Genomic DNA, 18,117 nt, shown 5'->3' on the forward strand with positions numbered 1-18,117 from the left:
TGAGTACTCACGATGCTCATGTTTGGCTCGCCTGCAGTGCCACGGAAAACGGTGTTCAATTACCGGGCCCTTCGCCCAAGATTTGATGAGCCTGCTCTGCCGGCTCCCCAGGAGTTGACCCCTTTGAGAGAAGGTTTCGGCTCCTTTCAAGCGACACAACGCGTCGCCCTATCGAGTCCTGCCGGATTCGATACATTCTCTGCTCCCATCGTTCACTCGAAAGTGTCTTTCCTGTTCCCTGGCTTTTTTTCTCCCGAAAGAAGGCGTCCCCGACCTTTGATTGCTTCCTTGCTTCTGGAGCCCACGGTGTGTGGAGGAATTTGATATGGGGAGAGCATCCGAACCGGGAGGCCGAAACTACCATTTGATACTCGGGGCACCTCCTCGGGGCACTGTAGGTGGAGTTCACGTGTTGGTAAATGGTGTCATCATGGAGTATCATTTTGGAGAAGGCGACGGCGTCGGTGTCGCCTATCGAAACTATCAATCATCGAGCCGACCCAGCATGCTATCCCGGGACGTTGCTCGACGTTGCTTGTTTTTGTTTGGCTTTAACTGTGACCTGATTTACATAGCTACGGGCGAACATTTGAAAACATTAGCCGATGGGCGATGACTAAGATCGGTTTTCGTTGTTCCACTTTCTTCCTCTACTTGCCCGGCGAGCACTTTCTGAGACATGCATTTGCCTTTACGACTTGCCGGTAGTTTGAAAAGATTAATGTAAATGGATTCAGTGCTTCAAAACACACCTTCTGGCTTCTGAGGTGCTGACCATCCTGACGCCATCAACCCAGAACCCAGTCAGTGCCATCGCCCACGGCGTACTAATGGTCATCTAATTAAGTAATCACTATTATCGCACCGCCAAGAAATTACAGCTCAGCTCGCGGCACTCGGGCCACAATTTTCCGCACAATGGACCGTTTTCGTGCTTCTGTTTTCATTCCGTTTAATCGTCTTGCACTGTACGTAACGGAAAACTGCAGATCTTCATCCACGCGGCGGTCGATGCACTTTACGCGACGCGCAACTGCACTTATCTCTTGGCGGCCGACGGTTTGGCGAGCCCGAGCGCGGCGAGAAAAGCAAAAGTAGTCGCCACAATAAAATGGAGCTTCAAGAAATCATCCCACCAAACCGACTCATCTTCGCTGCTTTTCTTTGGCGCTTCATCGCGGTCGGACCGGGCCCAAGATCCGCGGACCAGAGAAAGGTTGTTAGTTAATTTAATGAGTGCCCTGGTGGACGGGTGGACCCCGGAGCAAAACGGTCTTCATAATTAAACAATCGAAAGTGTGTTGGGCGGCCAGAATAAAGAGTGCGGCCGCTTTCCGCGAAGTACGGTTCGTAATTCTAGCGACAGTTTTTTTTTACTCTTTGCTGCTAACGGCAGGGAGCCTCCGGCGACTGCATTTCCACAGGTGTATGACCGCCAGCAGAAGGCGTCTCGTAAGAATTTGTATTAATTAATACCTAGATGGAACGGACCCTTGGAGCCAGCGGGTTGATTGTCCTTTAAAGGATTAAAATAATTGCACTACCACAGGGATATCTCGAGGTGCTTCCGTGTACCGCGATCACCGCTACCGGGTTGGAGTTTGATCACGAATTCACGAAGCGGCGTGATGTGCATTTTGAGTGGACGTGCCGCACTCTGAAAGGTATCCTCTGGGCTCGCGATGTCCTCGTGATGTCACTCCAATTAAGGACGGACGGCGGCGCACCGAACACGATGATAACTGTCACGATCCTTTCAGATCATCAGAACCAGTGTCTTTTATAGACACATAAGATACTAACATGAGATAAGTAGCTTGTAACTAGAAATAATCCGTTCCAAACTGTTCTCAGTTTGATACCCCACTTTTTTTGGTTGAAAAGTACGCAACTCTAGTTGAGTGATGGTCATTGTTACTGCTTCGCACGCCACAGGTCTGGGTTCAAATTCCAAAAGTTTTCCAATTCTAGCTCCCAGATGCCCTACAACCTAATGTCCACCATTAAACTGTTGCGAAAAGCAAATGGGGGACGACACGACCCTCTCAGTAAAAAAGACAACTCATCGCGCGCACCTCTAACTCTCTCTGGACACCACCACTAGGGGGCGTGTGTCACTAACCTTCCTCACGGCGATGGGGATTATCGTTGGCGGGCACCAACAACCGGCTTTGGGCGCCTCACTTTTAGCTCGCCGGCCTCTCCGCCACGTAACATCGCACGTCGTTGACCGAGAAATCGGGCTGGCCGTGCACTTTGCGCATGAGTCACAACAATCTGCCCGGGTTGTGTCGTCGTCTGTTGGGTCTGAAAATATGGGGGATCGGACACGCCGCCAAACAGAAAACCTGTTCCGTTGCGGCAGGAACAGGAAAGCTCTTCCGTTTCGCTCCGTGACGATCTGTCTGGAGCTTGTTACTCATTTTTACCAGCCCAGCCCAGCCCCGGCCCGGTGACTAATGGTGATGGTGATGGAGGTCAATGCGCAATCGGACGCGTGAAGCTGTTGGCAGCTTTACCGTTGCACAATGTGCGTGCAGCGCCAAAGAAGTTCTTTCGCTCTCCCCGAGCGCATAACTGGATCGTTTATCAACAAATGGAAGGAAAATCGGACGGGGGACCTGGTCGGCTGCCCTCCGGGGTCCGATGACTCATGCCTCTGGCTCTGATTAACATGCGCGGCTGGAGCTTTTTCCCCCGTCTGGAACCGTTCCGGAGAGGCCGCTCTTGATCGGCCCGAAGCCTGCCTAACAATTTACGATTAGCATGGGATGATAATTTACGATTAGGGATGCGATATGCCAATCGTTTGATTGAGGTTTCTTCCAGTCGGGCGGCACGTGCCTTCGGACGGCTCAGACAGTGAGTCAACAGATACCGCTGGCTGGGGGATTGGATCCAGAACCATCGAGCAATCTCTGCCAAAAAATATGTATATGGATGCCCTCATTTCAGAACGGAGTCTGCAGGAACGGGTTCGTTTATCGTTTTCCATTTCGATTAGGCGAAAACCCCTCATAACCTTCGATATGGATCATCGTCCATTGCTTCGATTTCTGATGCGCCCTTTTCGTTCGACCGGCTTCCCGGCAAAGCGATCGGGTAGCCCGGCGGCGGCGCGTCCGACGAATGTCTGGACGAGATTCGCAGAATTCAATTTCATGCTCGTCTGCGCCACTAATGACGTTTCTTTTCCTTTTTTCGGGCTGCACGAAAACCCTGACGGTAGCATATGTACGCACGCAGCAGCAGCATGTAAAGTGGGAGATGGACCTGGCCCCTGAAATACTCGTAGATGGTGAAGGCTCGTGCTGTACTTTGGCAGCCTCTTTCTCCAGAATCATCTGTGGGCTTTGGAGGGAATGGTTATTATCCCCACCGTTGGCGGGCTGGAGCTTGATAATCGTTTCTTCTGCAGCGTGTTGGCTCCTTTCATCCATCATCAGCCGGCCTGTCTTGGGCTGCTGCTTCTTACGCGCCCCACAGATGAGGATGATATTTCATACCACGCCACTGGAAGCCACGCCGAAAAAAACGGACCAACCCCGGTAGCTTACCGGTTCATGATACCTTTCCGGCTACTGTTTCATACGGTTCTCTGGCCGCCACCATCTGTCCAGCTTTCGCCAGGCCTGTTATCGCTGGAATCGGTGGCAGAACCTCAGTACGGTCGCAAGACGGGCGCATCGGGATGGGGTGGTGTCTCGCAAGAAAAAGGCTTCCCCTCAGCAGCGAACGAGCAATAATTCGATCCACCGTTGGGATCGGTGTGCCAATCGGGTGGAAAGATCTCGGGACGCTGCGCCGAGAAGCGAACTCAAAGCGAACACTCGAAAAGCTTTCTGCAATGAAGCGAACAAAAAACCGGGAGGACCCAATCTCTGCACGAGCCGCACGTGACCGGGCGGGCTGATGGGGTCGAGCATAAAAAAGGCAGCAATAATCATGTTTTAACATAAAATGGAGCTACCGGTGTTGGCGATCGCTGACGGCGAAGCCGTAAAACGCGGGGCGACGTCCCAGCAGCAGAAGGTTCGTCGCTTAGTGGGTAGGTAGTAAATTAAGGAGAGAGAGGAAAAAAGCCATCTTAACCGAAGTCCGCACCTTCCGATGGAGGATGGGCTCTTTCTTGTCACGGTACGGAGACGTCAAACAGATCGAGATCGGACCGGGTCGGAAGATGATGGATTTTATTGCTATCATTAGAGTGGGTTTGTTGGTCGCGGTCGCGAGGCTCTAGGATCGGCACACGCCTCAGCGTTCGATCGATTGGCTGGAAAACATCGAGAAACCAAGTGCTGGGCCACGCAGCTGGACCAACAACCACTACTGGACTGTTCCGATTCGCGGTCAGCTTTGTGCGTTCCGCGCAAATATGATGCGTTTGTTGAACCCATTGAAATTTTTACCCACGCATCGAGTTATGCTCCATCCCCTTTGTGGGGTCCTATTTTCTTCTTGAGACTGACCACAGCACAGATTCCTTCCACAGTTCAGCTCAGCTCCTCATGGCACGGGGTCAGAATGGGCCGGTCGCCGATTCGTCACGTGCGATTGGTTGCACATTGCGAGAGCCGGTCAAGCATCGATCCAAACCCCTCAGAGAAGTGCGAAGCAAATAAAGGCGAGAAGAAAAGCAGACCAGACTTTCCGCATTTCCGTTCCTAGTTACGCTGATTAAGCGTGCGAAATCGATCGATTCCATCGAATTTTCTGCGCGCACTTCCACAAGCCCAGCAAATGAGCTCGCAGCGGGTGATCCGCTAGTCCGCGGTCGTCGGTCGGTACAGGACAACCGATATACTACCCCGTGGAGTACCCCATTTACATTAAAAATACCCGAGTTGGGATTGCCCGAGGCGACGTTAAATTGCATAGCGTTAAAGGGGTCTTCATTGGCAGTTTTTGTAATGGCGAAAGGGGTGGCAGAAACGGCATATTAAATCAATCATGCTCATCATTCTCTGCATTCCATTATGAGGCTTCTCCCCTATTTAGAAGAGTGAATCACCTGATGGCTCTTTTCACAAAAATGGTTAAATAAACCCTTGGGAGTTATAAAGCAATGATACGAAGAGATATGATTTATAAAACTTGTTATGAAAAAACAAATTCTATAGAGCATACGAGACAGTAGTTTATCCAGAATAATCAAATCAAAGTATTTAGTGCCTGTATTTACGCCTGAAATGACCCAAAGAGAACGTTCAATTCAGCTGTCATTTTGAAACATTCAATTGAAACAATCCAACAGATAAAACATAATAGAGCACAATACACTTCACAGTGACACTAAATGGGCTGCCCCAGTTAAGTTAGGCTTCGGGTGTCCTGTTGGCCACCTCTAAAGTAGCACAATCTTGGGACCGTATTAATCATTTTCCGTGTGTTTCGTCGCCACTCGGCAGCCACTGGGGGTTGGCAGTGGCTGAAACCCCCCACCACTTAATGGACTGAGCACCCAACTAGGCGGCCATTAGAACACCACCACCAGGTGCCTACTACGCCATAGCTTTTGTTCTAGTGCACCGATGCACTAACCCGCGGTGGCACTCGATTAACTCGTGCGTGCTGTGCGGTGTAACCGATCCCCGAAACCAGCTGCCCGGTGCAGGTGGTGACGGTGGTTTACGCGGTTTAACACCCCGAAAGCTCACCTGAGTGGAAAAATGCTGGCAACGCTACACAAAGAACCGACAACGACACCCCGACTCCGGCCCAGCCACAGCGGAACAGGCCCGTAACGGAACCGGCATCGAGCGATTGCAGTTTGATTGGAAGGGCCCGGAAGCCGGGCGAGCGGCTGCGGTGGGGAAACGGGTGGACTCGGTCTGGTCTGAGTCATATTTTCCACCCGGTCCATCCGCTGTGCGATTGCCACCTTCGATTCTTGGGCTCCGGGCTAACGAGAGAGAGAGAACCACAGCTCGGGTCATAGATTATGCACCGTTTAAACTGTCATTTCGTCCGTCCTCTCGGTTGGCTCTCGGAGGCCAAGATCGATACACACGTGCCGAACATAGTTCAGTGTCATAATCGCTCTCGTCGTGCTCGGCTCACCTGAGCTAACTACATTAGCACGAATTACGGGCACGTAATTAATGCGCTGCCCAGCACTGCTGCCTGCTGTAATCCCAGAGCAACTTAAAGTCCCACCCCAAGGGATGACCACTGCGGGATGGGCCGAGGACTTCAAGTGTGGCACTCGACCGACGCAGAGTGTCGTTTGACACTGGTTTTGGAAACTTCCGCTTTGAAGGGTGCTCGACACTTCAAGTAGGCTATTTACTACTTGTACTAAAGCCGATCCACAATGACCAATTATGGTTAGGAATGTTTTTCCAAAACAACTTTGAGGAGGGTTTTCTTTCATAAAATGCTATCATGTGACTCATGGCATGGAACGGGTTGACAAATAAATAGAATATGATTCACCTAAATCGAGCCCTGTGTCCGGCTCACTCACTGCCGATGCAATACACCTATGCAAATGTTGGGGATTCTAGTATTTGTCTTTCGTTGACTAGAGCTTTTCGATCCTAATTGTATATTGTATACTTTGGAAACATACCTGCTTTTAGAAATTCCTGTCAATCTGATTCCTTTTCAATCTGCCAATCTTTGTGATGTTCCATAAACAAACAGTATCAACACATAACTACCACAAAAATTTAAACAGAAGGCTACTAGATCGAGACAAATCCAGTTGGGTACTAAATTTCAATGGAAGCCAATTTGCTTGCTTTAAACAATCTCATTTAAATGTTAAAAATTGGAGTTCAAAATTGTATAAACTCGGCAAAACTTTCGGCCACCCGATTCCGTGCCCCCGTTTGGTGGAACCTTCAGAACCTTCGTAGAATCCACCAAGAGCATCATCCGTCTGGGCTGGTCGTGATCCTGAAAAGTTAAACAGCTCGGTCGAACGGGCGATTAATTAGGTAATTAGCAGGTCGACCGACTGAAACCCAAAGGGTCGACCCCGAATGCTAACGACTTGACACTCTCGGTGGCGACAGAATCGACAAGCGGACCAACTTCAACATCCACCAGCTAGACCAACCGACGCCAGCCAGCATCGCATCCGTGCTTCAGTGGAGCCCATCGAGGCAGAAAACATAAGAGACATTGCATTCCGCGTTCGCCACGCTCCGTCCGTTTGGTTTGGGATCGGTGTCGCGGTGGGGAAAGGTCGAGAGCTCCTTGAAGGGGAAATAAGGAAGCAAAGTTTGTCCCCAGCCCGGGCACGCCTAATGAAAGCCCCGGCCCCCGTGGCCGTGCGCGGTGTTGAAAGTGTGGCAACTACGTGCTGTAATTGTAAATAATGAATGTCGGACATTCGCCACACGGTGCAGTCGAGACATGAATCATCTTTCTTCCATTCCCGACAGACGATGCAAACTGCCAGCAGCATCAGGCACCGCCACCAGTTCCGGCCGGCCAAGGCATTCTAACGTTTTTCCAAACCGGTCAACCGAAGGGGCAAGGTCTCTCTCTCTCTCTCTGTCAGTGTCAACCGTTCACCTCTGAACCTCCGTTTCTGGAGACTCACGGACGCTGCGGACCGAGCGGCCGCAACAGTAGCAACGCCTCGCTAATTAAAACTGTTATTTTTTCTTGATCGGATCTTGAAGTGCGCCATCTTGGGAAGCGCCGATTGATTGGTCGCGCTCTGCCATGCTGCAAGTCGTTGACTGCACATCACCTCGACGCGCAGTCGACCCACCGAACGACCCCAGCATAGAGTTGTCAATGTCAAGTTCAATCGCAGCACGAATCACGGACTGGGCCCCGTTTTGGTTTTCGGTTTATTTATGGCCATGCTGGCCGACCTTCTTTTCTTTATGGGCAAAGACAGCCAGGGACCGCGCCGGTCTATCGAGAGCTAAGCAGGATTTGTACAGTTTTAGCTTCTTTCTGTGCTGTGCGGCTCCTCGGCATCCAAGTCCGGCCGCTTTGAATGCGGAAGTGTGTACCTTTGCCGAGTGCCGATTGGAATCAGGACTTCCGAATCGGAATTCCACGACAGCACGCAGGGCCCTGTGAGCTAGAAAAACTAAAGCCACGTCGCTCGACACGTCAGCAGCAGCACCACCAATGCACACCGACTGGAAATCCTCGCTAATCACTTCACCGGCATGATGTTTGCAGTAGCTTAGGGCTTAATTGGTCGTCGAAGACAGGCGGCCCACACGGTGTATGAAAAATTTGCGGCCAGCAAATCGAACCGTACCGCACCGCGGGATTACGGGGTGTTCGGTATGATTGATCCTTTGTTATGCCTCGCGTAATGCCCACCACATCGCGGAGGGCTTAGCGTGTTGATGCGCTGCACGGTGGTTCGTAAGATAAACATCGACCCGGTGCCGGTGGACAGGGCACGGACTTAAACTGAACGCGTGATAGGATTATCAGAGGGTTTAAAATTGTAACAGACATCAACAGAAACAGAGATGATTTAGCACTTAACACTTGTTGAGAAATGGTTAAATGGTTTCAAGAAAAAAATCGAATACTCCATTATTTACCAAGCAAAAAATATGGCAGCTTGAAAAGTAAACTATTGAATAAACACAAATATGAAATGTCAATTGATAATAACGCGATCATTAACGTATCGTATAACGCAAAATGAAACCTTCCTGGAGTAACAAATTAAAAAAGGTTTTAATTACAAAAAAACTTACATTTATTCACAAATTTGTTCAATTTTAAATTTATGTGAAGTGAAATTTATTCAATATTAAAAAAAATCACAGTGCCTTCATAATTCTAATATCGATGGTTAATATCGTTCAAATAAAGCTCCAATAGAGTAGTTTGCTTCACTGTAAGGTCGTACTGGCAAGGACCGAGTCTACATCCCGATGCCGCCAAGAGTTCCGTAAGATGCTCTTATTTTTATTAGCATTGAAAGACGAAGTAGCTTATGCAGTGTCCGCAACCATTAAAAAAAAGTTTCGAACTGCTGCACGAACGCATCCTGCACCGTAATCCACCGCTCATGTTTCGCGCCACGTGTTCTGTCTCGGTCAAGCACCTTCGGCCGAGGTTGATTTTTCGCGTACAACGCAAAGCCGCCCCACAACAAAAGAATCTCTTCTACGGGACGCGGGTGTCATTAGCACATCCTCGTCGCGTTGACGGCGCGACGTCGACGACGGAACGTATAGAAATTAATTAAGATAAGTTTCCCACCCGCCCGTTGGCTTCTCCGGTGCAACCCACCATGTCGCGCCAGGAAAGTGCTTTTAATTAGCAGCAACGGTACCGGAAAGGTGCGACGAACCACGCACCGTCGTTGAACCGCAGATAACGATGGGGTCGTGCATCGACAATGCGACTTCCGCCAGAACTTGGCAGCTAGACGACAAGTGCATCGCTTTGCGCGCTAGAAAAGTGCATTGCCGTGACGATATTGATGGCCGACGGGCGGACCATGTTTGGAACGGTGTACTTCTTCGCACGGCGGTGACTCATACTTCGACTTCGCTGCAGCTGCGGTGCTAATGGGCAGGCGAACTTGGGAGTTCGTTGTCTCGGTCCGAGAGAAATTTACGAGGGATCTTATTTTTTAATCAAACAATCGATTGACGTGGACCAGTAAACGGATCGACATCTTGGTGACTCATCACCACACAGCACCGTTAGCCACGGTGTCAGTGGTGATCTGCTCGTGATCTGCTCCTAGACAGATCACTTTTAAAATAATAATCCTCGTTTGACCACAGACCGGGGGATGGGGCCTTCAAGAATTGTTCACCGTCCGTGATTCATTGCGGCCGGTGAGTAATGATGTTGTTTCCTTCTCAAAACCTCTCGACGATACACACGACCGGTTGCGATAAAAGCACACCGTTTTGCATGCGAACCATTCGATCCGCTGCGCATTCTTCTTCGGCTTCCGCTTTATTAGCTGAAAACAGCCATTCCCAGCGGGTCTTCGGCACCGACCCGCGGGCGGACGTCATAACTTGAGGTACTCGATCGCGGCCCGAATCGTTTAGTGCCGGGTTAATGTCACGCTTCATCGCACACACGCCACCGCCGCAGCAGCAGCAGCCGCAGCAGCGATCGGCTGGCCGACTAAACGCATAAAGCATAACACGGCGCAGCGCAGAGAAGCAACTCCATGCCACTGGAGTCGCAGAAAGAATCGTTCGTTCCCACAGAAACGCACAACGTCCACTTTGGGGTGCGTCTTTCTTTCGGTTCGGACCTGCACCTTCAGAGCTTCCAATTATTTCTGCACATAAAACCGGAAATTGATTCGCCAGACCGAAGGGTCCCACAGCCCAGAGTGTGAGAAGCGCGTATTTATTGCCTTATATCGTAATGGGGTTTTCTTTTCGACTTCACGCTGCGATTCTTGGGAGGTCATTCGCGGTTATGCAGTGGCAGTTGTGGACCCATTTCTGCACAATATTACTTCGTCACAGCTATTTTTAGAATAATAACCACTCGAGGAGTGTTTTGAGAAGGAAAGATTTCTGTTGAAATAAAGCAAGTATATATCAAATTGAATTTCTCTGAGTATCTGGAGGGTACTTTTTCGTGTTCCAAATGCTGCGTTGCGCGCTACGGCAGTACGGTCGAATTGCTCTACATTAACTGGGTAATCTTTACATTTCAATATTTCTTAATCATATTTTGTATTAATGGAATTACGATAACATGTTAGGGACTATCTCAACCATTTAATTCAAAGTGTGCTTCATCACTGAACATAACAATTTATATTTGATCGTGTTCGTGTTTATACCATTTTTAAATTCTTCGAACCTAAACATTGACAACAAATAAAAATTTGAGATTAAAGTGTTACAAGCTTATTTATTGCGTAAAAAATAATATTTTTACAATTGCAGTGAATATTTTGAATTCGATGAGAACACGCTTGAGACGATAAGTCTTTCCAGGCCTTCATTCGTGTTCTATCCCATGAGTATGCTAAATGTAGCTCAACGGTTCCAACAATCACCGTCGTATGGAAAAATTAATCAAAATGGCAAACAATTTAAAACTATATGATTGGTGCGATTGTTGAACGTTTCCATTACCGGCGATCAAAAGCCGGAGGGTTCCCATCGGATCTCTCAAGACAATCGCGTTCTCCGAAGCCGAGACCGAATGCATTCCACCGCCACTGGCCGGAGCCGTGGCCCGATCACCGCGGTGATGAGTAATAAAAAATGAACAACTCTTCAACCACCACTGCCGATATGGCGAAGCGGTGCCGCGGTGCACGGCACACATCCACCGTAAGGTAGCATGGGAAAAAAATCATCCACCGCGACGACGACGAGCCGATGGGTTTTTAGAAGAGAAAAACAACAACGCCCCGGAATGGCTTCAGACACGCGATCCACGGCGTGCGGTGACTCATCCCTGCGCGGGATCTACGGGAATGGGCGAAAGGATGCACGGAGAGGCGTCGAGAGTTCGAAGCGAAAGGTGGCCCGGTGGGTTGTGAGAAGGGGCCTGGGTGCGAGAAGCCGAAAGTGAGCAGTGAGCTTCCGCCGGAGGTGAGAAACAAAACCCGGGACCTCTGCGGTTTCTGCCACAACAGTCGGCCACGGAAATCGGGTAGAAAGGATCTCGGACACGTGCCTCCATTTGCAACAACCGCTCGAATGTACGAATTGAATTTATTTACGCGCCCCTCAACGTTCAGCCTCCAAATCGGTCCCGGGAACGGGACGAAGTTGCCCGATCATCCCCGTTGCGCCCGTGCCGAAAAGTGCGGGTAATTTTAGGAGAAAATTATGGTATGACGTTGGCAAGTTTTCCCCTCTTATCTGTCTGGCTGGTGAGCTTTTCACTCGATCGAACAAAAAAGTAACGGGGTCCGGGCGCGACTGAGAATCCCAACCAGCCAGTCCCGAAGCACCGAAGCCAATCTTAATCCGATGACCCCAACGCCGGTAGTTGGAAACTGGAAGTCAAGCCGTTACCGTACAGGTGTTTGTGGTGCACCCGGGACAGCACCGATGCTGATTCTAAGACATCATCCCACCATGACGCAGCATCCAGAACCTGGAGACGGTTGGCGCTCGCTCTTACCGATTCTTACCCTTTTTGCCCCGTTTCGGGTCGCTTTCCTCGTCGGGAAGGAAATTTTGACAGTGACGGTGTCAGTTTTGAGACCAGCCCTCGGCCCGCGTCGCGTTTCCCATGTTTTATTAACAACTGTCGGACGGTGCTCGCACCCGGAGGCCTCGAAATTGAATTTTCGGGCCACAGCATTACGCCCGTTTTTGTGCCCCGCAAATCGATTAGTGCGTCGACGACCAGGACGATGACGGTTTCCGTGGTTTGGAAACTGGATTCGTTTTGGGAAAGATTTGGTCACTAATCTTTGGTTCTATCAGTTCGATCGGCCGGACTGCCCGGAAATGAGATGTCGCTTCACGGAGCGTTAAGGTAGTTAATTTGAGGCGACACAAATCAATTATCGCTGACGATCGCTATCGATCCAAATTGCTGCTTTCTCTCGTGTTGTCCTGATTTCCGGAATTCAAACAGTAATCTTTGCCCGCCCTCTGATTGACAGACTAAACGTTAATATTGTTAATTAATTGATCAAGGGCAAACTGGCGGCAATCTCAACTTCGACAGAGTTTGTTTAAAATAAAATAAAACTTTTACGGTTCACTTCCAACGAAATGCATCGATCTTTGTCGATACCGCTCCATTACAACGCGACAGCATCTCTATCTGTGTTTGGACGATGAACGAAACCAATTACCTCGTAAACGTGACGCGCTGCGTTTTCCAAATAAAAACCTTAAAATTATTGTCATCACCGGTGAAAACAGCGATTTATCACGCAGCCAAGCCCAGTTGTCCGACGTTTGCCTGGCGTGAGTCCCAATGCCATCTAATGGTCGTGTCGATCGCGCTCGCACAATGGTAGTGAGTGAAAATCATTAAAAGTTTAACTATTATGTCACCCGGAGAGACTGAATGGCTAATGATTTGTTTTCATCTCTGGAGCCAATTGCTGTTCCCGTTGCGCCCGCGATCCGTCCGTCGGCGTGTCACGCACGAAAGCCATTCCAAGTACAGTAATGGGCCTTCCTCAAAGTCTAACGCTCGCTCTCTAATCGAGTTCTGAGCCGGGCGCGCGCCGTCTTGTCTCAGCTTCTTCCTTGAAAGCCAATCTTGCCAGCCAACCACAGTGTCCCGTTTCACACACTCACATACACATAACATGCAAAACAAACAAATGGCATCACTAAACACATAAACACCCAACCGCACCGAACCGGCGGGGGCCTTCTCATTTTTCTCGCATTTTCCGGGAAAATCCCTTCAATCATGCGGCTTCATTTGCTTTCGCTTGTTCGGTTTCGCCGGCCCAGGCGTGGTCATTTTTCATCGCTCTCCGTGCGTGGATTGTGGAAAGCTGTACGACAAAGGACAAGTGCAACGTGTTTGGGGTGCGTTTTTGGGCAACCGGCGCAGGAAGTGAGCGATGCCGGGCCGTGTCTGCCCGCGTTGGGGTGTCAATGTTGAATCATTAATCTTGTCGCAACACACGAAACCACCACAGAAGAGTAACTGCCACGGACTCTGTCGAGAATCCTTTCCTCCTTTTTTGGCCTCCCAGCAAAGTCAAGCGATCGCCTCGTCTTCGTCCCCGGGCGGCTGCTGTAAACACATTTTCTTTGGCACACATTTTCAACGGCTTCAGGAAAGGACGGAAAAAAACGAACCACAGAAACAAAAAGGCTGCCACCGCAACAAACAAACGGTGGCAATAAACAGTTGTCCATTGTTGCTGTGCGGCGCGCAAAATTCCAGAAGCCATGTACCGGAACGCCTTGACTAACGGATCCTCGGGGCGACCGACTGACTGACTGACTGACTGACTGGCTGCAAAACCACAATCGATTTGTTTATTGATCATCACGCCAGCCCCGATATGAATATGTATTTATTTAGCTTCGGCCGGCACCGGGCACCGATGGCTTCCTGGCGAGGATGCGGCAGTAAGCCATCAACACGGCACGCCGTCCAGATATTTGCTCAACCATTACGCGGCCGCTCGCGTTTGCAGGCCAGTGCAGAAATCCCGACAATAAAGTCGTCCAAGGGAACAGTCGGTCCCGTTAAGTAATTTATGAAAAGTGCCACTCGTGCGCTTTTTATTCTTCTTTACGCATAAAGTATGAGATTGACATAAAGTCAGTGATATTTACTCTTAAAATGTCGAATCGAGATGGAAAGTAATAAGGGCAATCAACGTCAGGACGATCGACTTATAGTCATTTCAACCCACCGAAATGTAGTTTAAATTGTATTTTTTTAGTCACAGTGCATCGTTACACAATTCTCTATTACTCAGCGGTCCGTCAGCCATTGGCGGAAGAATTATTTAATCCATCACTCGAACTGAAACGCGAAACTCTTAGAATGTCTTTAAGTAACCGAGAGTCGTTATCGGAAGCCACTTGAGCCATCGGACCGCGGACTGTTCGCGCAGATCGATTTCGCAAAATAAAACCCCGTGGGCGAGGGCGTGAGACAAAGAAAATAAGTAACACAAGCGTCACTTTCGAAGACACGTGGACCGCCGTCTTCGTCGTCATCGAAAGCGCATCGCAACAAAGAACGAGGCTGCACTTCGAGCACTGCAACTGCAAACCGGGCGTTAGACGAACGCTCTACAATTTGCAACTTCTGATTACCATTCGCTCGCTCGCTACCCATCGCCCAGCCCGCATGGCATTTGTTTTCGCAATTCTAAATTAAATTCCAGCACCAGGAAGCGGGGTTGCATATCCACGCGACGACTGCCACAGTTCCTGGTTCCGGAAGTGGCGTGAAGTGATTGCAAAATTGTCTTCCCTTCCGAAGCCGCCAAGGTCACACGTGGCCGGTTTCATCATCGGGCACATTGGCCACCGGGCGGTTCCGATGGCCTTGAAGCGCTCCAAGCGTGCCTTCAGACTAATGCCCTGTCAACGTCTAGGCTCAACTTTAAAATCATAAACCACCGATAAACCGTCCGATTGATTCTAGGGCCACTTGACGTGGAGGTCATCGGGGCCCTAACGCCCCGACCAAACCCAATTACTCCAGTTTAATGAGCACAGGGTGTGGAGCATGTCACGCAAAAACGGTAAAGTCTGCCCCGAACTATGCGTCTCGATGGCGTCGCGCGACGCGCCGTTCAAGTGTTCAATTAGTTAATTGAGGATTGATGGGCCAATATAAATATTTATGTAACGGGTGTTTTGGACCTTTTGACAGGGAGGAACCGGCAGGAATCGAACCCACCAGGACAAAGGCGCATAAATTAACATATTGCGAAGCCGAGGCTCTCGACCTCGGTCGGCACCGACCGACCGGCAACAGCATCTCTCTGGGTGACGGAAGCTACCAGGCGTCTCTTCGGATCGGATGTTTAGGAATTTATTTTCTCCCCCTTCACTTCACGAAGCTCGCCTCACTATTCGTCACACTAATCACTCGGTGGCCACTCGTAAAGCCTACGCCCCCGGAAAAATCTACTCCCAGCTCGAGCATAAAATATGGGGAGAGACATAAAATTTATGTCGACGTCCATTTGACGATTAGCTCCGATCGGTGCGCTTCTGCCGGAAGGTACCATGGAGGTGATGATTTTGTGTCCGTGACCGACACGGAGGGGGGACACTAATAGACGTTGCGTGTTTATGCAAAAATGATTAATTCGTTCGCTTCGGGGACGGCCAGAACTTTAACGAGTCCATCGTTCTGTTATGGACGGGTCACATGCATTCTGGAGCAGCAGGGCACGTGCGTCCGTGTCCCTCGTCCGTGTGTTTTAGTCCACATCCATCAAATCAGTGGTGCACCGAAATCGGAAAATGAAATCGGTTCAGTGTGGCCATTGTGTGTAATCGATATGGTCAATATATTAATCACCGCTCATCGGGACGGGCACGGCAATGCATCATCGACGTTGATTGTGATTGCACAACGCACCGTGGCCGTGGCGTGTGCCTTCTTTAGTGCACAAATGCACTTTCGGTGTACTCCATAAAAGGGCCATTAAGACCCACAGTAGACCGCACCGCAGTCAATCACACCGAGGGCTTGGTAGGCCTAATTACTTTAATCTCTACTAGTGATAAGCTGCTGGTTGAAGCCCCCCGGAAAGGCGGACGTTATCGCAGAGTACGGATAGGGTGGTCGACTCAGGCCCCACTTACGGGGCTTAGAATCGTCGTTACTGTGGGTCTCTATCGAAATCGAGCAAAATAAGACAAAAATATATTGATTCAAGGAAAGATTAAGCAAGACCAGACACTGATCACTAAACCGAAGCCAACGACTTCGTAAGACCTTGAGACGAAATTCGTCACACAAACTGAAGAGTAGGTCTTTGGCCGATGATTCAATCCTTGGAAGAGGAAAGCAAAACACTACAAACGGGTGCACTTACCTCCCAGCGAGTAGCGGTAGAGGGCCTCATAAAGGACCTGCATCAGGTGATCGCCACTGACGGGGCCAAGCTGGGGCGTCTGGACGGCGGTCGCCAGTGCACTGGCCGGTGGCGTCATCTGCAGCACCGGGTGCGGTTCCTGTGACGGAGCGCTTCCGACGAACGGTCCACCGGCCACCGCCGAGCCCATCGGATGATAGGCCGCCCCCGGATAGGACTGGTGCTGCATGTAAGGATAATGGTGGTGATGCTGCTGCTGTTGCTGTTGCTGATGCTGTTGATGCTGCTGCACGGTGGCACGGTGGTGCTGGTAGCTGGTGGCCTGCCCCTGGTACGGATGGTGGTGCCCGGTGGCCATCGGGATCGGTGCGGAAGCCGGAAGATTTCCCGGGACGGCCGCGGTCGGTGGAAAACTGAACGCGCCGGCACCGGGGTGGGCCGGGGCCGGATTGTTCTCATTTTGTCCCGGGCCGCCACCATTGTGGGTAGCTCCCCCACCACCACCAGCACCACCGGCCGGAGGACCGGCCCCCGATGCCGTCCCGCCCTCTTCCGGTTGCGGGTCCGGCGGCATGAACGGTTTGGCCATCTCGCTCACACGCTCGAATGCGCTCTCCAAACGAGGAAGAAGCTCCACCAGACTGGGGTTCTTGGGGGCCCACTTAGGACACTTAACACTGGCAGTGTTTGAGTTTTCGCTTTTCGTGGTCCGTGTTTCGTTTTTCGTCTTTGCTACGTTACGTTACTTTCACACGGCCCGTGTTCATCCGCTCACAATGCACAATTGCACGATCAATCGGGACTCTCGAGAAAAATGAACAAAAAATTCATCTTCATCCACGCTGGAGCGCGAATCGGCGAAAGACTTCAACGCGCGACGCGTTCTCCGATCGCGCACCGATCGTCAAGGCACTCAATTGACGCTGATTAATGTCGACTGACGCAACACTACGACCACGCACGGTCCAAGTGATGCGATCCGTGGGGCTTCCGAAGGTCAGCCAATTTCTCTGTCAGCCGGTTCTCACTTTCACCACAAACCACAAGCCGCAACCCGCGGTGACCTGATCGTGTTTTTCGATAAGCTCCACTCAAGCAGGCCAATGTTTAGACGCAAAATGTCACTAGGCGCTGGCACGATCGCGGTTTCGGAAATGTTTTGCAATTCGTTCGTTCGTTTCGGCACCCCCACGTGTGGTGGCCCAATTTGCGATAAGACGTTACAGTAGAACACGTTACAGCAGAGTGTGCGCGCTCGCCCACCGAAACTCGGTTTCCCGCTTCCGACACGGCGGCCAAACACAACCAAATCAAAACACTCGCTTGCCGGAAAACCGCACGATGCGCCGTGAGCCGAAGCGAAGTCTCGTATCGCGCTCTCCAGTCGCGTGCGTCCGTAGCGCTGCGTAACCACTTTTCAACTGAATCGCGCAATCACAACACGCCACCGGAGCACCGCACTCGCACACGCACACACCGACGCCGTCCGAAGGGATTGAGAATCGATTGAACGTATCGCCTAGAACGCGATCGGTGCACCAGCGAGCGGGCGCGCGCTCGTGTATGTGTTGGCGAGCCCACCCCGAGCGGGACAGCGAGACAACAAACGGGGCGCTCGCGGCCGGAGAGTGAGCGAAAGCGAACGAAAACACGTCACGGGGGCTGTTGCATCGCTCACTCAC

The 18,117-nt window shown here is 50.7% G+C and overlaps 1 protein-coding gene across 1 annotated transcript in view; it reads right to left on the minus strand.

Moving 5' to 3' along the window:
* The window catches only part of LOC131207358 (trithorax group protein osa), a 57,085-nt gene extending 40,061 nt beyond the window's left edge, over positions 1 to 17,024 (minus strand). The window contains exons 1-2 of the mRNA XM_058199969.1: positions 16,875 to 17,024; positions 16,436 to 16,658 (exon numbers count right to left, since the gene is read on the minus strand). Coding sequence (XP_058055952.1) covers positions 16,436 to 16,658; positions 16,875 to 17,024 — 373 coding nt within the window. The remainder of the gene's footprint in view (positions 1 to 16,435; positions 16,659 to 16,874) is intronic.
* Positions 17,025 to 18,117: the final 1,093 nt, after the last annotated feature.

The sequence above is a fragment of the Anopheles bellator genome, chromosome 2, assembly GCF_943735745.2.
Source record: "Anopheles bellator chromosome 2, idAnoBellAS_SP24_06.2, whole genome shotgun sequence".
In the NCBI taxonomy this organism is placed as follows: Eukaryota; Metazoa; Arthropoda; class Insecta; order Diptera; family Culicidae; genus Anopheles; species Anopheles bellator.